Source organism: Pipistrellus kuhlii, unplaced genomic scaffold (genome assembly GCF_014108245.1).
Source record: "Pipistrellus kuhlii isolate mPipKuh1 unplaced genomic scaffold, mPipKuh1.p scaffold_m20_p_12, whole genome shotgun sequence".
NCBI classification, from domain to species: Eukaryota; Metazoa; Chordata; class Mammalia; order Chiroptera; family Vespertilionidae; genus Pipistrellus; species Pipistrellus kuhlii.
This window is the reverse complement of record NW_023425427.1, coordinates 43509304-43532929: the sequence shown is the minus strand read 5'-3', so window position 1 is coordinate 43532929 and position 23626 is coordinate 43509304. Positions and strand designations below refer to the sequence as shown.

Here is a 23626-nt window from a genome sequence, read left to right as displayed (position 1 = left end):
CCCCTTTTCCCCATGCTCCGGTAGATGGATATGCTGTTGCCTGGGAGATAAGACCAGGGACACGGTAGTTCTAAGCTTTCCATAGAAGCTCAGGCAAAGTGTTTTAGTGGCCATAGAGCCTCCATGGAACATCTAGTAACGTGGAAAAGTAAGTAGGGAAATAACACTGATCTTGATCAAAATTATTTCAAGCTTTTGAAGAAACAGGGAGACTAACAGAACCAAATGGAAAGATGTAGAGAAAGATCCTAGAGAAGCATTCCTCAAAATAAAACACACCACATGCCTCTTCAAAGGAAAGGAAACCAGCTACTCTTGCTTATTTGATGCTTACGGGGGTCCCAGCATGGCTGCACAAAGAGCAGCCACCATGCAGTGCCTGCTTCCCTGGTGCGAGGCACTGGCTCCCTCTGTACATGCACGGCCTCGTTCATCCCACTACAAGCCTGAGAACGGGTAGGATAATACTTTTTTTTTTTTTTTTATAGAAATGAGTATCATTACACTTTTTTTTTACAGAGAAGGAAACTGATACTAAACGCTAGCAGATCTCAGAGACTACTTGAACTGAATTTTCTCCTGAAGCAGAACCTCGGGTCCCATGTTCTTCTGTGTCCAGAGATGAAAAGATAGTCCCCTCGTTCTCTTCTCCTCTCAATCGTGCTCACTGGCCTTCCTTCTGTACAGAATTATACCCATAATGAAGCTTTCCTGCTGGAAAAAGACAGGCAGGGCTGTCTAGGAAAACTTCAGCACTCACCGCTCTGAATGAGGGCGGTGCAGGCTGGCCAAACGGGTCCGTACACTGCCACAGCCTGCAGAGTGATGCCCTCTTCGTCATAACCAAAGGGCGTGCACTCACTGAACACTCACTCCACCGGCACTGAGTACAAAACTAAACAAGCACCGAATTCCTGAATATGCAGCTGCACTTGGCAGAAATATACACATTTACATACTGTAAGAAGGTAAAAAGTAGAGTTCCATAATATTAGCCTGTCAAATGAAAACAAAATCTTTTATCTGTGAATTTGTCTACAGTACAGCATACAAAGATGCAGACTGAACATTTTTGTAAAATGTAAGAAAAACTCCACTATGGATATAAAAGATGTCGCTCTTACCATTAACACAGGTGTCTAGATTTCTTAGTGCCAGATTTTTATCAGCAAAGGCTCTGCAGTCAAACACACCTTAGACTTACATCCAGGCTCTGGGCCTTGCTGTTACTTGCTGTTGGTTTTAGGAGAGCTACCTACACTCTAAAATGGAGATAATGCCATCCACTTGACATGTTCATTGTGAGTGCAGAGTACGTGCACAGTACGTGCTCATTAAAACGGTACTACTATTTCAGTTAAGGTTGTCAGTTCATCTAGTGTCTTTCTTCTCAAAGTATTCAAAGCCCTTCGCCAACTATGTGTGTGCGGGCAGGTGTGGGTGTGGGTGTCTGTGTGTATGTGTGAAACACTATTATGGCCCAAGTCATCTGTTCTTCTCTGGGTGGAATACTAAACCAAAATATATTATTACTAAACCGTAATGTGTATTACAGCATGGCAATGCAGAACTCGCCCACGTGCTTAGGTATATGGTAACATGCCTAACTATTTTTATTAGAACTTGGAAAAAAATCATAGTTTAGCATATGGGTCTATACATTTCCTTCTTGCTATTCACAAATGTCAAAACCACAGAGAGTTCATGGTTTGCCCAAAAATAGTATCCCAAGGAATCAGTCTCTTTCCAAATCACCCAAATCCAGAGTTTGGGGGAGTCTTTATTTTTGAATTATGAAAAGTATTAAACCTTATAAGTGTCTGAATCAAGACAGCCAAGTAAAGGATTATTTTATAACCACTAGAAAAATCTCAAATCATACTGTGCTCAGGGTTACAGTGAATTCATAAGTAATGATAGTCAAATTTAAGATGTACAACTTAATCTTGAATTAAATAATAGTACAGTATTATGGCCTATATCTGGAAATAAAAATATTTTATACTTAGTTTTACAATTACACATATTTAAAAATACTGATCGACAATCTAATGAAAGAAACAACTGGTGCTTATTTTTTCTTTGTAAAGCATTAATTTGAGTATTAGTAACAAATTAAATCAGGGTATGGAACATGTAGAAAAATTTATCATAGCACTACTTGGACTGACACTAATTTTGTTCAAAAAAAATTAAAATTTCACAGGACCATAAACTGAAGAATGGAAGTTTATTTCAAACCTCAAAATGTGAAACACAGACTGAGTTTTAAGATATTTGTCTTTTAAATATAATTTAAAAAAAAAAAAAAAAAACCTAGAATGCTTTTAAACAAGGACAACCTCTTCTGATACATCAGGCTCCCTATGGTTTAAATAATGTTCATACATTTTTCTAGTAAAGGCACTAGATATTTTAAGGAGAAGAAAGCAAATATTAAATTTTGTTTTGTTTCATTAAAATGACACAATAGTAACCTAGAATGGAAAGATACATGTAACATCCGAAAAGAATTATGTTTTTGAAAATAATTTTCTTTATTAATTTTTTTCTTAAAATTATTTGAGATTTTATAATTTGATGCTTTGAGTTCCATAAATGAAATAACCAAGTTTGCACATATAATGTTCATTAAAACTAAACATTAAAGGGCAAAATACTCTATATTGCCAAGCACAGTTCTAGACTTGCTGAAATTAAATAAATTCCCATGTAACAAATGTTGGGTATACTTTGGAATTAACTGAGAATTTTCAAATATCTCTCCTGATAATTTTATCTAAAGTGATTTGTTTTAAAACAGCAAGAGCTACAAATTGAGATTAGTTTTAAAAGATAACAACCTAGTATCTTATTGTCCTCTGCTGATAAAAAAAAAAAAAAGTAATTTTTTAAAACTTACTTAGCTATAAAAGACATATTTTCCTTGGTTAAAACAAAAATACTTTTTGAGATTATTTAACAGGCTGGATCAAGGCTTTCAAGAAAAAAAAAATATTTGTGAAATATAGTGTTACATGATGGAAGAAAAATTATTTGCATCTCCATTGTGTTGTTCACAATACTTTGTGGTTTTCATTCTCTCCAGTTACTACATTTTATTTTTCTACACGTCTCAGTAGCAAACAATGTTATTTAGACTCTAACCTGGCACGCTACAACCTCTGGCCCGCCCTTGAGCCCCTCCATCGCAAAGGTCTCCAGGTGCAGTTTGGGGAGCTGCAGGGTGAAGTCATTCCTACTTGCCGCAGTCCGTGACAGCGAGATCTGATCTCTGACCTAAAGGGAAAAAAAACAGCATCAATGGTAATTCCCCTTCAGACACATTAACTGGGATGAACTGGGTCCCCTTGAGCCCACTGAGTGGACTTGCATTGATCGCTGGACCTGAAATCCATGAATAAATTTAGGACTAATTGATTTTTCGTTGCAAATAAATCTCTAATTCAGAGTGCTGGGGGAGAATGTTAAGAAGAAAAAGCATCCTCCTGCTTGAAATGAGGGAGGGAAGAAGAGTCACTGGAGCTCTTCTGATCAAGAGGTTTTGAATTATTTTTCACTGTTCCTCCCTGAAAAGAAAAAGGAAAGGGGGGGAGGTGACCCACAAAATCAAAAACAAACAGTAATCTCCTAATTATTACAACTTTCTTAATAACATGTTTAATTTAACTGGTATTAACTGATATATATTGGACAAGATAATTTTTAGGTATTAGTCTTTGGGGAAAAAACTTCAATAATATGTACCCTGGAAAAAAACAAATGCACTCAACAAACAAGGATACTTAAAAATATACCAGTAAGAGGTTTTGTTTGCCCTTTTTACTCTCATAAACTTGACTGTTATCAATTAAATACATATAAACCAACTCGATCATGCAACTTCTAAGTAAGGTAATGGATAGAATCAGTAGAATGTGTACTGTTTTTTAAGTGTTCAGAAAGGTAACAATACAAACATTTCACAGATAGATGAGAAATACAAATTCTCTGGTCAGTATAGGAATCACATGCAGTTGATGTTACACTGCCACCTTCTGGACAAATGAGAAAATACTCCCAATATAATACAAATACTAGATATTAGAAAACATTCAGAAACAGGTAACTTTCACTTTTAATTCCCAAACTTTGTAAAAGCCTGAAGAATTCCACAGTTTAGTGTAGTACTTTTAAGATCAGCAAGCTCTTATAGATTAATGATAGGAGTTTTTATATTTAGGCAAATTTTCTAACTTTCCTTATGCCTGAATTAGTTTTAAAATGTTATCTCTATCCTGCCATACATTTGATAAATGTTATACAACTAGCTTAGAGTCACAGGATAAAAAGAGTTTTTATGGCCTTTTTAGCAAAGGAAAGAGGAAGAGAAGTATACAAATAACATTAATCGCTCAGATACTAGTATGTAATCTCTACTTTTACCTGAGCAACTTCAAATGCAAGTTGGCAATACAGAGTGGGGCAAAAGAAGGTTTACAGTTTTGAACACATGAAACACAGTTTATTCTATTATTATTATTATTTATTAATTATTGTATTATTTTCCATACGAATAACTATAAACCTACATTTGCCCCACACTGTATATGATAGAAAACCTGTCGTTCATTTTTCCATTCTACATGAGCAGCTTATAAAACTGTTGAATCATTTCTTATTTTATAAATGAACTATCATACTAGGTAGAGTTTCCTTAAACCAGCAAATACATAAACACATGATGACATCTTTAATTGTTCATATTAACTGATGGGTATAAATCTCATATTCTGCCAAGTTGATCTGAAGAACTTCTGTCAATGTGTATGCTGTGACATATACACTATAAGGTGACTTTTATAACAGTGTGAGGACTATATGCACACTACAGTCCCAGTTCAGAATATATTTTTATCTGTAACAAACATTCTCCAGTCTTCAGTCAGGATGAGCATGTTATTGCACTTATTTAATATAACAGAATATATCATATTTTTAAAATATATTTGTCTTAGGTTTATATTTTATATGTATGGATACTTCTCGTGCTTTTCTTTTTGTCACCAATGTGCACTCAGATAAAAGAAAACATTAATGTGGATTAAGGTACTGAGAATTTATCAACATCAAACCACTGGTGTTTTGCCTTCTACCCTTCTGAACCATAGTCAATAGATCTAAATATTTTACTGCACCCAGGCCAATTCATTGTTTGATGTTTAAAAACTCACCCAGAATCAAAGAAAATTTATTAAATTTGAGCCCCCAAATGAGATACTATTAGCTTTGAAAGTCAAGTTTAACTGTGATATTGATGATTCTCTTTTTTCTGCGACAAAATTCACTAGGGAAATCCTGGATGTCAAAGTACAAAAGCAGATTGCTAATATGGGCAGAGGAGGGTGGGGGACTCTGAGCAGTGTAGATATAATCCACAGCACAGTTCCAGCACTGGGGGGCCTTAACCCCATTAACACCAGGCACCATGCTTCATCTGTGAAGCTGGACACTCAGCAACAGTAAGCCACACTTTGTATTCTCTGAACAACTTCCTCAACAACATTAAGCTGGGCATTTGGCATTTAGAACTGTGATTTATTGTCAAATTAACATTTTCACTAAACATTATTTAATTTGGCAAATTAAATAATCCTGTTGGGGGGGGGGGGGCAAAATGCAGCTGTTTTTGCCAAATCTAATGGTGAGCATCACCATTACTTTATTTGACTAATATACATTTGTTAATATATTATGCATTATAAATTATCTGTTCAATGTTGACAGTGCCATCAAGAGACAGTGACCTTAAGACATAGGTAAAACTTTAGACAATAAAAAAAAAGAGAGACAGTGACTCATAATATATAATAGATGTAGTATTGCAAATATTTCTTCTAAAAGATAAGAATTTTTCCACTTTTAAGTTAAAGCAAAACTTTGAGAGCAGGCATCTACACTTCTCCAAATATGTCTAGAAAAAGGTGTTTGTTTGTTTTTTTTTAGTCTTAAAAAGGAATTCCTTTATTTTAATGGGTAAAAGAAGTGAAAGCACCATGTTGAGAGAATGCAAAATAGTGACACTAGGACAAATAAAAAGTGTATGCAGCAAAGGAGCAAGAAGGAAAGGCAATAAGAAACGGGAAAAAGTGAAAAGAAAAGAAGAGACGAGAAAGAATGCAGAAGGCAGTTTGAATTTCAGGGTGTGAACAAGAATAAACAGGGCAGAAATTCAACATAAAACATTAGAAAAAGAACTCTCCCCTTAATGCATTTGTCCATGAAACATACACACAGAGAGAACAGGCAAGCTGAGAACAGAGTAACTAAAATCAGAAAAGAGGTAAGTGGGATTTCTTTAGCCACTACCCACTGGATAATTCCTATCAAAAAGGAGAATCTAAAGTAAGTTGCTCTACTGTCAAACGTTCTAAAATAACAATATTAGAATAGTAAAATTACTTTTTCCCTAGATGGAAAAGTATGTTCATCTTTTAAAATATAGATTTTAATGTGAATTAGGATTATAATAACCACTATCACCTGTCCACAAATTACATCATAATTTCAAATTGATTTTAAATTATAGTTTCAAAAGACAATCCTTGATGTGAGCAATAAAAAACATGTATGCATTGCTTTTTACTTCAAAATGGCTAACTTCATTTTTAACATATAGTGATTTTTTTCATAGTATTCATAATATAAATCTCAATTGTCAAATTGTATGTGTTTTTATAACATTCTATAAAGGTATAATTTATATTTTAAAAAAAATAAAAATCTATATTACTTCATTCTAAAATTTGGATTTTTAGAAAAAGTAGGCTTTCCCCCTTTCTTATTGCAGATTTTTAGAAAATAGATATTTCTAATAGATATGCTCTAAGAGATGTAGATAAAAATAAATGAAACTTTCTAAGTCAAAAATTACAAAAAATATATTTATTTTATTACAATAATCTAGTTTTAGAATTATGTGGTTCATAAGCTCATTGTAAGTACTTTTCCTATTCCTCTGATTAGCCTTTACTCACAAGACACCAATCTGTATTCAAACCATAACACCAAAAAAGCAGTTTCTGCTAGATACATCAGCTATGAAATTAAATTAGTCATTTTTGGAAAAGCTACTCAACTTTCAAAATGTGAAGCTGAAGCTTTTATCCTGAACAGCTCTAAATCCCTCTGGACTAATGTTCCAATAAAAACTCATGAAATGTAGTACTAGCAAATGTCTTCACCAACAGGATACCAGAAGAAGTGGTAAGTTGTAGCAGATCGAAACTTACACTTGAGAATACATGTAAGGAAATGTATATGGTGCCTAAATCCTGATGCCTAGGAAAAGTAACTGATATTAAGGCTTTACATCATACTCTTAATCTGCCTAAAATTATATTTTCTAAAACTATTATTGCCATCAATGCTTCCCAACAAATGTTCTTATTAGAGATAGTCCCTTTAAATGCACACCCCCCATACTTCCTTATCACTCTACACTGAGTGACCAGATTATGATGATCTCTGAACTCACAATAATCTGGCCACTCAGTGTATATCCTATATAATAAAAGGCTAATATGCAAATTGTCCCCTTGACCAGGAGTTCGAACCGCCCATATCCCTTCCCCCTGGCCAGGCTGGCCAGACCCCACCCATGCATGAATTCATGCACTGGTCCTCTAATACACACACACACACTGAATGGCCAGATTATTATGCATTCAGAGATCATAATAATCTGGCCACTCAGTATATATTCACGTTTTACTTCACTTACATGCCCTGCCTTCCTTTTCTCCATCCTGCCTCTATACTTCCCTCCACATCCATTGGTACCTTTTGCTTTCCCTTCCCTCTTTATTATAACTTTTTATCCTACACACTAGTGCAGCCTACACCTATTTTCAACGTATGCACCAGACAGCAGGTATAGTTGACACACTGCACCCAGGGAACAAAACCCAGCCCACTCATTACTGTAGAAAAGGTTTTATTAGAACACCGACATGCCCATTCATTTACAATATGTATTGTCTTTGCCTGCTTTCCTCCTACAACAGCAGAGTTGGAGAGTTGAGGCAGAGACCATGTAGTAAAATACTTACTGTCTGGTCCTTTACAGAAAACACTGGCTATCCCTGCCTTAGAGGACTAGAAAGAAGGACAATATTTTTCACCATCTATAAAGTTTCTTAACATCACTACCTCTTACCAGAGAATGTTTGAACCTTAAGTTACTGACAAAGAGTGCCATCTCAGACACTTTTTGGCTCCTTTTTTCTAGTGTTTCATGAAATAAGTGCAGTATCTCCTGGTGTATTTTAAAGTTCATGTAGCCAATTTGATTGTCTAACACTCCTGGCACAACTATGGTCACCCCTTCCAATATCCAATTAACAGAAAATTTCCTTAACAAGTAGGCATACTGGAGAGCCTTTTATAAAAAGGGAAGAAAATCAGCCACAGTTACAAATACTCTGTAATAACAACAGTGACAAGAAAAATGTTATGTTTGCAGACACTTGTGAGTATGTGATCAAAAAGGAATATCATTCCAAACTCACCAATTCTACAAGGCAGTAGAAAGAAAGAATAACAAAAACGATATTTAGATAGTCCCAGAGCTTTAGTATATGCCTAGTGGCAGGAGCAGGATTTAAAGCATGTCCAGACAATGTAAATAACATTAAAAATTGGATAGTTAGCCTGGCCGGTGTTGCTCAGTGGTTTGAGCACTGACCCATGCACCAAGAGGTCAGTGGATCAATTCCTGGTCAGGGTACTTGCCCAGATTACAGGCTGGATCCCCTGTGGTGGCTGTGCAGGAGGCAGCTGATCAATGTTTCTCATCGATGTTTCTAAATCTATCTCTCCTTTCCTAGCTCTCTAAAAACCAATAAAAACATATTTTTACAAAATTGGATAGTGACATCTGAATGGATATTTTCCTCTTTCTTTTACCTTTTCCTTAACTGATGAATTAAGGAAATATAGAGTACAGTACTATTTCTATTAGTAATAGTACCACCAGTGCCTCTAAAAATACTTCATACTTTTCAAAGTTCTCTCAACTTGATTCTGCCCTCCACCTTGTGACATAGCTATTGCCAACCCTAATATGAGAATCCTGAGTCCAGTGCTCTTAACACAAAATAATAATGACTCTTTTTATATATTTTAAAAAATGACTCTTAATGTCTATAATGAACAGTGAATGTATTTCTTCCATTTCTAAAAAAAAAAAAAACAAAAAAAAAAAAACCACAATTTTTTTTTCTTTGTCTTTATCCTTTGTCTGGCAGTCATAGCAAAAGTATGTAAGTTGCAGAAAAGTAGTTTTGTGATAAACAATAGAAATCACTACCTAAACATCCTTGTTTTCCTCATTCATTGGACCTGTAGGCATCCTCATTCATTCACGTTCTCTCTCCCTCTGCCCTGCTCCCCACCAGCACACACACAGTGATGACACTGAGACAGGTACCTGCGCAGCCATCACTCTTCCACCAAGGTCACAATCTCACGTGGAAGAGCCCCAAACTATGATGTCCCAAGGCATCCCCTGGCACTCTGTGGGCAGAAGCAGGCACTCCGATGCCACAGCGAGCACAGACACTCAGTCTTAACAGAAGGACGTGAGGGACTCACCTTCTTTACTGGGAGGTTATGTAACTTTACCTACGACTCTGGACCACAGCCAGACTCTCCAATGGCTGCCAGCTGCTGTCACCAGGAAAGGGCAAAATCCACCGCCACAGTCACCGCACACATACAGTTACATCCCAATTACGGGTCTAAGACACTCATCTCTTGAATCAAATTATCAAGCTGGCTACATCCCAATTTAGCATCTGAAAAACTGAAGCCTCAAATCAAATTATCAAGCTGGAAAATAGGGTGATTTAATCATGGTCATCTTATAAAGGCCCTAGACAGCAGGATAAATCTGTAACACAAGTTACAGACCATAGAATGTACCCCACAAATAGGTTACTGTGATCTTGAGCCATTTAAAAGACACACAAAACCCATACTTGAGAGTGGAGAAGTGTATTAATAAATTGAATTGTTACAGTTCCCCACAGGGAGATTTTTTCTTTTCTAAGGTGACTTATCCCAAAGGAGAAAGAAGTGAACACTGAAATCAGTTATTTAGATGTGTTTAAGCTAAAAACAGTTAAGCACACGTACATGACATTCTGTAGTGTCTTATCTTTAGTCTGCCAAGGTTTTTTAATCCCTCTTGAGCTGGATTCCCATTTTTAGCTTGGCTAGGTCAGAATGACACTGAACAATATGAATGATGACACACCAGGCAGCTATCTGGACAGAGTTGTCATCAGCAAGCCAGCTGTGCTAACACCTGCATGGCCCACACAGCTGATGTTCAGAACCAGAAACTAAGAATGGAAAGGAGTTCGAAGATTGTCAGTAACATTTAGAGAGTCATTAATGAGCCACTAAAAATTGTGTTTTAGAGGCTGGAGATCATGTTCCAATTTTTAAAACGCTATCAGTTTCATAAATTAAAAAATATCCTATTGTCTGTGTATTCTTTATAAATGCAGTAAAGACTTAAGATCAAAGACAACTATGCATTTCAAATAGTCTGTTAACCATTTTTAAGATAAAATTATAAATCACATTTGAAGATTTGGTTACTCAGTGACTTCACCTGTCAGATGCTGTTTGACTATTCCACAATCCACTGGAATAATAGAAGTAATCATCCATCTATTTTTCATAGGCATCACACTAGCTATTACCTATAAATTCATTGCTAGCATACCTCTCCAAACCTCTCTTTCCCATAGACATTCCTCAAATCAAATTTAGGCTTTCTCCTCTAGCTTTTAATTGGGGAAAGTACATACACATGCTGTTTTTAACAATCAAATAAAGAAACCAACTTATACTATCAGCAAGACTTACATTGAAATCCAGAGATGGCTTTAGTTAATGTTTACAGACTGGGTGACGGTGAAAGTTTGACTCATTCAACAAACATTCACTAAGTGCCTACTGGGTACCAGGCACTGTGATAGATGCTGAGGATATAAAAATTAAGGAGACAGAACTCCATCCCTCAAGGACTTCAAACTCTAGTAGCATAATTAATCTCTGAAAGTGCATTGCCTAGCCTCCCATTTATTTATAATGTCTTGTTTCTCTTGTCAATTGCTATATCACCTCTTTCTTTGCCAGAAAGTATTATGTTAATCAATCTCAGCCCTGACTTTTATCCCAGAGGTCCAGACTCACATACCCTGCTGTTCACTCCACATTACCAGAAACTAGAAGTTCCAGAACAAACTCATCACTGTTTCCCTTCTCCCTCCTGAAGAAGCAAACTCACTTGCTCCTCTGTTTGTGTTCCTAGCATCAGGTCACCACACTGCCATCCTGGGAAACCTCCTCCCCTGCCCTTCTCATCCCCATTCACCATGTTATTAAATCAGTTTCACATCCCTTCCTCAACACCACCTACCATATTATCCTGCCGCTTAGCTGACAGATTCATAGCTCTTAATTCCCTTTATTACTCACTGCATCCAATTTACAAAGCTGCCCTACAGAACCCAAATTCCATAAGGAAATCTGACCACATCCTTAAACCCTGGTTGAGGTTTTAATCTCTGCTCCATGATAAAAATCTAAGGTTCTTAGAATGGGGGGGGGGGGGGAGAGAAAAGAAAAAAAGTTCTTCCATGACCTGGTTTCTGCCTGCCTCATTCAGCCTCATCTCTTGCACTCTCCTTACATTTAATGCCGAGTTGAGGCTATCTGGATGTTCATGCTTCCATGCACTTGCACATGCAACTCTCTCTAGATAGCCTTTCCCATCTTTCCTCACACTTCAAAGCTCCATCAGGCAATAATTTTCTCCTAAGAAACTTCCACAGCCTTTCCCTTGGGTTTTCTAAGTATGCATCATAGATGAATAACTCTATCTAAATAGATACAGAGCTGCATCTTTTTTTTAATATATTTTATTGACTTTTTTACAGAGAGGAAGAGAGAGGGAAAGAGAGCTAGAAACATCGATGAGAGAGAATCATCGATCAGCTGCCTTCTGCACAACCCCTACCGGGGATGTGTACGTAACCACGGTACATGCCCTTGACCGGGATCGAACCTGGAACCCTTCAGTCCACAGGCCAACGCTCTATCCATTGAGCCAAACCAGTTTCGGCCAGAGCTGCATATGGGTGCATGTTTACCATGATATACTGGAAAATCTATGTCTCCATTTTGAAGGAAGGGAGTAGGAGACATATCTCTCTCTCTCTGTCTCTCTCTCTCTCTCTCTAAATATGAAAGAGATGACAATATAGAGATATAGATATAGATATAGATATAAATGATATAGATAGATATAGATATAGATATAGACATAGACATAGACATAGACATAGACATAGACATAGATATAGATATAGATATAGATATAGATATAAATATAGATATACAGATACAGGGATAGGGATAAGGATAGGGATAGGGATAGGGATAGGGATAGGGATAGAGATATATCTTTTCCCAGAGAAGGGCACAATTCTTGACACATAATGTACAATCCAAGGTATCTGTAATGCTCAATTACTCATAGTAAATATTGCATTTAATTATAAAGTAGAAGTTTTAAGAAACTTTATTGTTATAGCAAATCCAAAACAGCTTTAACAAAAACTCCTATGACTTCCTTGTTATTGTTCCAGTGTCATTTCAGCCTGAAAAACTTAGGTCTTCTAGGTAGTCTTTCTTAACATTTAAATACTTGACTGAAAAGGTATTTAATGCCTCTCCGTAAAAATTCAGTCGTAACAGAGTAAATTATGATCATACATAGAAAACACTTTGGTTAATTCTTCCCTACTCGTAAAACAAGTAATCTCTAAAACCCTCAAGAATCCAGCCATTCTGCTAATTCAACAACAACAAAAATTACAACCAAAAATGTCCTGCTTCTTCTCTACATTCAAATTTTACCCAAATCTTACTTTCACCCCAGCTACACAGTAAACAAAGATATCTCTCTGCTAAGAACTTGATTACCCTTACCCGAAAATAAGACAGTGTCTTATATTAATTTTTTCTCCCAAAGTTGCGCTAGGTCTTATTTTCAGGGGATGTCTTATCTTTCCATGCGCTAGATCTTATTTTCGGAGGATGTCTTATTTTCGGGAAAACACGGTAGTACCCAATAAATGCTTAACGTGATTTTCTCATATCTAACCCTAAGTAATCCAGACACTAACCTATTCATCTAACCTATCCTGAAAATTATTTCAATATAATGATTACACTTTTACTTTTTCCATACAATAAAAATACTTAAGCATGTTTAAAGAGTTTCTTAAATTTTTTAAAAATTTCAATTCCTAAGAAGTTTATATTATCAGAAGCCTACTGGTAAAGTTATTAGGAGCATAAAAGAATGTAATAGTAGTGAGTGATGCTAACAAAAATGTGAAGTAAAGTACTCCAAAAGCAGCAAGTAAACTGGCAAATTCTGTTAGAATCAACTTTTTCAGAACTCTAGAAACTAACACTTTACAGAGAGCAGCCAAAACTTAATCCAAATGATCTCATTTATATGTGGAATTAAATGAACAAAATAAATTGACAATTTTATAGGTCCAGAGATATTGAAGCATGCAACAGAATGACACATTTCAGAAGGAAGAGGTAGGGAAGGGGATGGGAAGAGATTAACCAAAGAATTTATATGCATATATGCATAACCAATGGACAGACAATAGTGAAGTGAAGGCTTAGGGAGGGGGCGGGAATGGGGTGAAGGGGTCAATGGGAAAAATGGGAATAATACTGTCAATAATAAAGGTAAATTTTTAAAAATCTGAATCTTAGTATTTAAGGAAATCTCCAATACCTGGCCTGCCCTGGTGGGAGTGTCATCCCATGCATTGCCAGTTCAATTCCCAGTAAGGGCACATTCTTAGGTTTGAGGCTTAATCCCCAACAGGGGCATGCAGGAGGTAGCCAATCAATATTTTCCTCTGGCATCGATGTTTTTTTCTCTCTCTTCCTCTCCCTTCCTCTCTTTCTAAAAATCAATAAAAAAAATATTTTTTAAAAACATACACTGGCCGAAACCAGTTTGGCTCAGTGGAGAGCATAGGCTTGCGGACTGAAGGGTCCCAGGTTCGATTCCGCTCAAGGGCATGTACATTGGTTGCAGGCACATTCCCAGTGGTGGGCGTGCAGGAGGCAGCTGGTTGATGTTTCTCTCTCATTGACATTTCCAGCTCTCTATTCCTCTCCCTTCCTCTCTGTGAAAAATCAATAAAAAATATTTAAAAAAAAACAAAACAAAACAAAACCATACACTGCCTGATCATTAAATAAGCTAACAAAACAGAGATTTCAATTAACCACACATAATGAAGAATACACTTTAAAAAATCATTGCTAATTCACTAAAAAAACAAATACTACTAGAATATGCAGCAAGAACAAACACTAGAGATGGTGAAAAATCTGATTTCCAGAGTCACTACATTATAATACTCAAAAAAAACAAACCTATTTCTCAACCAAAAAGTATGAAGTATGCAGAGAAATAAAGTATGACCCACACATAAGAAAAGTGGAATTTAATAGCAACTTTCCCTGATGAAGCTTAGATATGAGATTTACCACAGAAAGACTTTAAATCAATTAAAGAAAACCATGAACAAAGAACCAAAGGAAACCAAAAGAATAATGTTAAAAAAAAAAAAAAATATATATATATATATATATATATATATATATATGTATGTGTGTATATATATATATATATATATATATAGAGAGAGAGAGAGAGAGAGAGAGAGAGAGAGAGAGAGAGAGATAAAGTATAGAAAGGAAACAAATGGAAAATTTGGAGTTAATACATTCAACTGCTGGGGGGGGGGAAACTGTCAACCAAGAATTCTATATCCAACAAAAATATGCTTCAAAAATGAAGGAGAAATTAAGCCACTCCAAGATAAACAATAGCTAAGGGTGACCATTACTAGCAGACCTTCCTTAGAAGAAATACTAAAGGAAATACTAAAGGAAAGCCTTTACCCTGAAATTAAGGACATTAGACAGTAACTCAAACCTACATGAGGAAACAAAGATCACTAAAGTAAAGAAATAAAAGTCAGCATTAATGTATTTTTGTTGTGTAACTCCTCTTTTACCCTATATAATTTAAAAGAAAATTACATTAATTATAAAATATGTTGATGATATATATAAGAAGGGGTAAAAGTCCTTTGTTACCACTTGATTAAACTCTCCCATTAAAAGTTGGAGATTGGTAGAATAGATTTAAAAACATGATTCAACTGCATGCTCTCTACAAGAGACTTATCTTAGACACAGATAGGTTGAAAATAAAGAGATAGAAAAAAAATATTCCATGCAAATAATAACCCAAAGAGAGATGCAGTGGCTATAGCAGTATCATACAAAATAGACTTTAAAACAAAAGGTTTACAAAAGACAAAGAAAACATATAAAATTATAAAAGGGTCAATCCACCAAGAAGATATAACAATTTATATAATATACATGCTTTTAACCACAGAATCACAAAATACATAAAGCAAAAACTGACAAAATTGAAGGGAGAAATAGCTGAACAATAATAGTCAGACTTCAAAATCTCACTTCATTAACAGATTAAAGAACTACACAAAAGATATCCAAGGAACTTGAAGACTTGAACAATACGATAAGTTAACCAGACATAACAGATATGTAGAGCATATTCTACCCAACAACAGCAGAATACACATTCTCACTTTAAATGCTCTGAACCATTTACCAAGACAGACCACATTCTGGACCACATAACAAACTTTAATAATTTCAAAGAATTTAAATCAAAGTATCTATTCAAACCATACAGAATTACATCAGAACTCAATAGTTTTAAAAAGACATGTAAAAAATGCCCAAATATTTTGGAAATTAAAACAATGAGTAGATCAAAGAAGAAATCACAGGGAAATCAGAAAATACTTTAAGATAGAGAAAAACAGCATAGCAAAACTTATAGATGCACTGAAAATAGTGCTCATGTGGAAATTTATAGCCATAAATGCCTATATTAAAAAAAAAAAAAGCTTTTCATGAAAATTGTGCTGAAAGCAAAGAAGGAAGCCCCTGCCCTTCCCCAAAACCAAAGCCAATGCAAAGGCTTTAAAGGAAAAGAAAGCAATACTGATATGAGCCCACCGCCACACACACAAAAAGAGAAGATTCCCATGTCACCCACCTTCAACAGATCAAGACAATGCAGCTCCAAAGGCAGCCCAAATACCCTTGGAAGACCACCCCAAAATACATGGGTTTGACCACCATGCCATCATCAAGTTCCCCTTGACTACCGAACCAACCATGAAGAAGATATAAAACAACAATATACTTGTGTCAAGGCCAACAAGAATCAAATAAAACAGACTGTGAAGAAGCTCTGTAACACTGATGAAGCCAAGAAGGAATGTGATTCTTTGAATATTGCTAACAAAATTGGGATAATCTAAACTGAGTCTAGCTAACTAAATGTAAGGGAAGGAGAAGGAAGGGGAGGGAAGGGGATGGGAGGAGAGAGAAGAGGAGGGAAGAGGAAGTTCTCAAACCAATAACCTAAGGATCCATCTTATAAAAGTAAACTATTAGTAAACCCAAAGCAAACAAAAAAAGGACATAAATTATTGGAGCAGAGACAAAGGAAATAGAGAAGAGGAAGCCAATAGAGCAAATCAAGAAAACCAAATGTGTTTTCTTTGAAAGATCAACAGAATTGACAAACCTCAACTAGATTTACAAAAAAAAAATGTATTAATAATATATTAATAAGTTACTAAAATCAGGCCTAAAAATAGTGACATACAACTGATCTTATTGAAATAAAAACAATTCTAAGAAAGTGAACAATTGCATATTCACTTTCCAGATGAAATATGTCTATTTCATCTAGTCAAGCTAGGTGACATAGACAAATTCCTGGAAAAAAATGCAAGCTACCAAAACTGACTCAAAAAAGAAACAGAAAATTTAAATAGGTAAACTGTGCTACAGCGTTTGGAAATAAACACAACCATTTTCACTGTTCCTTAAAAGAGCCTGGACACTCCTCCATCTGTACTATTCTTAGTTTCTCTGGGACAGCAAAATGCTACCACTAGACAGTCCCAAATGGCCAGAAAAATAAACTGTGAGCGTTGGCATTCTGCACCAACCTGAGACCTTCAGAGAAACCCTCTGGGCCACTTCCTGTGATCCATTCATTCTCACCCAAACTTTGTATAAAAAAGAATTAGCCCAGTAATCGATTAAACTTCCCTAAAATTTTACTTCAAGCTTTAAAAATAATTGATAATTTAAAAACCACTATATAAATAGAAAATTCCAAAGACATAAATCAAAATAATTATTAAGTTTTAAGGGAAAAGACAGAAAGCAAAAGTAAATCTACAATGGCTACAGTCCAAAGCTGTAGACATCTTTCTTTCTTTCCATATGATGCAAAAAGAAAAAAGAAAAAAAAAAAAGATGAACTATAATGAGAGAACTGATTAACAATTTTCCTATTGCAATCAGTCATTGTTATATTTAAAATATATTTTTTATCCTCATAAGGAAAGGATAACATATGTATTTTATACTGACGATAGTTTTTTTTCTGCTGTTAATATTCATTGCCTAAGATAGCTGCTATTCAACACATTTTTCTTCTAGCTGTGAAGAACAAACAATTGTATTATGTCAAAGGTAACATTAACTGTATAAAAAGGTATGCCATATATACATGACATAATTGATTTTTCCTACCCACGATACAAAAAATATCTAATCAAAAATGTCTCTTTTCCTACAAATCTAAATTTCAGATTTCCAGCACATGAGTTTTCTTTTACTATATTTAAACTATACTGACTGTAAACTTTTTTAAAATGAGAGATGAGAGGGGAGAAATCATAATTTCAAACAACTATTATTTTTAAAAATAGCTTTCAGAATATTAGATGTTTTTTCAAAATGCTTTAGAGATATAAAATAATGCTAGTCATTATCAAAATATAAAAGAATATGGCGGCCCAATGTTTCCAAAATGTTAAAATAGTAGTTTTAACACTATTAAATAGTAGTTTGCTACTATCTATTAAATATTTCCTTAAATTATACTATATAATAAATTTGATTAACAAAATTATTCTAAATATGATTAATTCATAAATCCCATATATCTTAAAAGTACTAGGTATTTATGTTTTCAATAAATTGTCAATTAGACAATAACAGAAACACAAACATAACATTCCTCAATTTTTAAAATAGTGAAATAGTGAATACATCATCTTTAAATTTGAAGTGCTAATAAAATACAAAACCAGTTAATATATTAAGTTTTTAGTAATAACATAGTATCTTTATAATGCTGCTCATCATTGCAAATGAAAAGTCAATTTACCATGCAGAAGTAATCAAATTTAAGAATATAACATTATTAAATATATTAAATTTCTACTTTAAAAAAACATTCCTGTAAGAACATAAATTACAACTTGGAAAACATTACTGCCTAGCTTAGATATATGAGTATTGCCAAATACAATACATTATGTCTCTGTCTATATATACATATATAGGATAGTAGGTTTAAGAGTGGTGAGAGGTTAGACAGTGTGGTCAAACATTTTATGATTATGAAACATGTAAGAATCTTAGTGACCTCTGGTTCATTCAGCAAAGACCACAAATAATTCAAGTGCAATTATATCAATTTGGTAAAACCACTATTTTTATAGTTTTATCATGTATACGACGTAAATTCTGAAAAAGTTATGCAACATAGCACTGTATAAAACAAATTTGAAATGACCTTTTGCTCACTTATTTTTAAAGAAAGTACAAAATGAATTAAAGTGGCCTGTGATAATAAAAATAATGACTAGGTCTGAACTAGGTCTCCTAGTCACTAGGAGAACTGTGTCATAATACAAGTTGAACAATATTTAAGAAAAATTACAATACCTTATGAAGCATATTTTCTACTGTTCTCATATGATTGGCAACACAATCTTTGTCTCTAGAAAGAAACAGAGATTAGGTGTTATTAAACCCCAAACCTTACTACAAATGTTACACATTTTTAATGTAAGTTGCTATTATTGAAAAATAATGGTTAGTTATCATTGCACTCCTTCTAAAAGCATAAAACCTTACTATATTCACTGGTTTAGCTCCACAGTTAAATCTTTTTCCCCCCATATTTAACTCTTATCTTCAATCATATTGCCTGTGATAGATTTAGACGAGGGAAAAATTCTTAAGGGCATCTTCAAAGTTAAAGTGAAAAAGAAAGAAAGATAAAATCATGGTTATTTAATGAATTAAAATGTACTGAATAGGCTAAACTTTTATTCTTTTTATTTATAATAAAAATTTTCAAGTATTAGTGGTAGGGATATATTATAAATGGCCATACTAAGGAAAATAATGCTTTCCTTCTTTAGTAGTTTTGTGCTATAATAAATGCACAAAAACTGCCTATGACCTTGACTAGAACTAGGCAAAGTTACTAATTTCTTCTACTGGCATTGCATATTGAATTTGGCTTAATAATTAAATAAGAAGTTTGGGTGAAAATGCTAAAGACATAAATGTAATGTTAAATTACAGACTGAAAACGAGAAGCAATCAATGTATTAGCTCTTCAAATTTCACAGACAAGCCAAATTCTTGAATTAGCAGCAATGTTTTGATATAATAGGAATCTGAAGGTTTTATAACCTTGTTTTCCTTAACCTCAGAATTTTCAGAACTATAAGGCACACTAGAAATCACCTTCTCATTTGGCCTGAGGAAACTTAAAACTAAACAATGAAAACAAAAGCCCGATTTAGTCAAATTTACATTTTTTCAATGACAATTGTATACACCTAACACAGTGATGCAATGTTATACAGCTATGTATTTTTCAAACATGCCACATTTTGGCCTTGGCAAACTGATATATTCATTATGTATGAGCAATTTCTCAAACTCACGGGCAAAACTATGGATATCCTAAGATTGCAGATTCTCCATCCTATGCTTTAGTCTACAGACTATATTCACATTTCATGATAAGCATTTAACAAGAGAGTTTGTCTTAAAAAAAAAATGTTAATTAATATATACATTTTTGTAAGTATAGGAATCCAGAATTCCAAATTTAGAAAACACTTATTTTATTAAAATTAGATGTTTTTTTAATCCATAAATAGATTTTCTTTAAGCCATGCTGTTGTACAAAGGACTGTCGTAAAGTACTCCATGTAATTTAATGTGGGGAACAAATAAAAATGCCCAAGAGAACTGTTCAATGTGAACTTCATGGTGTATGTCAACTTGATTACCTGGTAAAAGAAAAACACTCCCATCACATTTACATAGTTGCTCTCTCTGAAAACTGTATATTTTTTCTATTTAGCATATCAGAATAGACAGCTATAAAATTAAATGACTTTTCAATGATCAATATGTTTTAGTGCACTTAGAAAGATGCTATGATATACATGTTGATTGTATACTAACATTCTTATGGAAATACTATTTGCAATATTAGGACATTATAATATATGCAGAGCAAAATTTGGGAATAAGTGGGGCAGAAGGGGTTAGGAATATGTAATAGAAAAAAAACTATGCAAAACTTTTAAATAAAGAGACTTACATTTCATATTCATAAAAACATGGTTTCAAACATGTAACACTTAACAACAGAGCCCCAAATTCGCCTCATTAGATGTTATATAGACACTTATACTTTTCTGAAGTTTCTCAATAAAGTATACATTTAGAATGTTGAGTGTGAAGAGTTTTCTTTTCTGGGGATATATCAGAGAATTTCAAAGAGAGACAGCTGTACTTTTGTTTTCTAACACTGTATTATCCAGGGCTAAAACCCGGAGCATGAAAGTAAGAATTGATCTTTTGTCTGTTTTAAGTGATCTCCCCAAGGTCCAAATGCTCACTTGGCTGCCATGCGGAGGGCACTCTCAGCATCGTGGATGTTCTCCTCCAGTCGACGCTTGTCCTGCTCCAGCTGGGTAAGATGTCTATTGAGCTGACGCAGAGATTGATCTTTTCTTCTCAGCTCCATCTTTGCCTCGGAGAGACTCTGCAAGCAGACAGAAAACAGAGTTACTTGTCAGCCCTGATAATTAACTTCAATTTATGCCATAGGCTATTAAACAAAGAAGAATACAGACTGACTGAGAAGTAGACTTGGGTCATTACACATCAAGGCTTAACAAATTTTCTGCAAAAATTTTACATACTTACTAATTAGAAATGATAGAACCAATAAGATTTTGAAAAATGTTCAGCTGTAAAACACAATTCTATTTTATTTTTTTAAATACTGCAAAGCAAATACATTTTACTCTTACTAAAAATAAAAAAAATGATTATAAAAACCTCCAGTTGCATTTTCTTTTAATGATGAAAAATAAAAATAGGGAGGAAGCACACGAAATTTAGAATCTATTTCAAACCAGAACTATCATATGCCCAAAGTATGCATATGATGGAGAGGAAAGGGGATTATGATACCTAGAAAAGGGAACCCAGTATTTAAAAATACCACTACTGTCTTTCCAAACCTATCTACAACAGTTGCTTATAGACATGTCAATGGACAAACTGAACTCCAAAATACAATTCACTTACTTCCTGTAAATAACTCTCATGTTCAGGAATAGTAACACAATGTGATCACCATGTTTCAACAGAGAAAGGTATACATAATACTTGCAGTTAGAATTATTTATATTCCATAAACATTCTACTAGTCGCAGAAGTATAAAATCTGTTATTGCTATTTGCTTTAATCTTAAGTATTCTCTTAGCATAAAAATTTCAAGATGCAAGAATACAACTTTATCTTGTCTTTAAGACTAGAAGTTTTAGAATGAGAAACTCACAATTTAAAGGAGCACTTTCTAGAGCTCATTTAAATTCTAGAATGTAGAATAGTATATGTATCAGAGTATCTCTTAGCACTAAAAATCTGCTCACTCCTTTGCCTATAAAATTTCAAAACTATAAGCTTATCAAACAGTTTTTCATTTAAATTTGTTGGACACTGAGCTGAATAATTGACTGCATACACATAATTTTTTTCTTCTTGCTCAGTCACAACTATGCTTCAAATATACAGTAAAGAATAACCAAAACGCAATAATTTCATGTTTGAAACTCTCCTAATAATATTCTTTTAGTGCATTCACAATAGGTAGTATAAAAAATTCAAGCTGGAGCTCACACAATGAATTCACTCTAAATATTTGTGAATGAAAGCAATCATCCATCAAATTAGGTATTTTCAAATATTGAATTTTTAAATTTAGTGTTTCACATTTCAAATAGTCAAGTTGATATCAGACAAATATGTCAAAAATTAAAAATAAGTAAACTGTGATTACTTACTAAATATTATAATTTACTATAAATCTTTAGTGTAGCAGAAACACCATCCTACTATAGAAATAGTCAGATTCAAACCAACTTCAGAATGATAACAAGAAACAAATTTTAAAAGCCATAGTAAACCTACTTATTTTGTGCCAAAGTTAAGATATTTAAAGGCACTGAAGCATCATGTGATTTCTTCATTAAAAAGATAATAATAAAATCCATATTTGAGTCATCTTAAGGCCAGTATTTCTGACATATTTCAGATTTTAAAAATGACATTTTTTAGGTATGAAGATAAAACTAATGATCCACCACCAGTCAGTTAGACATAAAGCTTGGATTCTTTTTCCCACAGAAATAACAGATTTGTTCCAATCCTTTCAAATTCTTTTTCTCAGTCACTCATGACTAGAGGTGTATATTTGTGAGGGGTATTCAGGATATTGTCCTTGTACATAATAGAAGCTCACTGGTCCAATCTGAGTGAACCCATGACTTTGGAGTCATTATAAAACCACACTTAACTTTTCAACAATCCTAGGATACCCTTTCAAAGAAGATATAACTCATAAAATTAAAATTTCTACTACATGTCTCCTTTCATTTTCTTCTTTAGAGGCAATGGCAGGGAGCTGCCAATCTCTCCTAAAGCTCACCTACAGAGGCATAGCTGAAGAGCCTATTCCAAGGCTGAAATTATAGAAAATGAACAGAAAGTGGTATAAACAAAGTAACAGAGACCATTAGTGTGAAAATGAAGAGACAAAGTTTTGTGTTTAATCATCATATTTTATATCAAATACACACAGAATTCTCATTTTAAATTCTAGAATGTAAAATAGTATCAGAGTATCTCTTAGCACTAAAAATCTGCTCACTCCTTTGCCTATGAAATTTCAAAAATATAAGCTTATCAAACAGGTTTTGGGGCATCACAATGGAAGCTATTCACATCAATGGGTCCATAGAGATATATGTATCACACATATGTACCTGATATACACAAAAACACCAAGACAAAAAAAAATGATGCAATAATGTATTTTCTGTAATACTCACCTTTCTTGTTTTTGATGACAAAGTAGTTCTTTTAAAATCCTAACACTGAGCATTCAAGAAAGAAACATGTATTTACATTTGTGTGCATATATGTATCACATGTATGTACCTGAAT

At 34.1% G+C, this 23626-nt stretch overlaps 1 protein-coding gene across 2 annotated transcripts in view; it reads right to left on the bottom strand.

Annotated features, from left to right (window-relative positions):
- Window positions 1-23626, bottom strand: part of CCDC171 (coiled-coil domain containing 171) — a 219781-nt gene that overhangs the window by 53138 nt on the left and 143017 nt on the right. For both annotated transcript variants that reach the window (XM_036434112.2, XM_045580256.1), the window contains 3 exons: window positions 21009-21154; window positions 19024-19078; window positions 3148-3279 (listed from right to left, as the gene is read on the bottom strand). In XM_036434112.2, the coding sequence (XP_036290005.1) occupies window positions 3148-3279; window positions 19024-19078; window positions 21009-21154 (333 nt within the window). The remainder of the gene's footprint in view (window positions 1-3147; window positions 3280-19023; window positions 19079-21008; window positions 21155-23626) is intronic.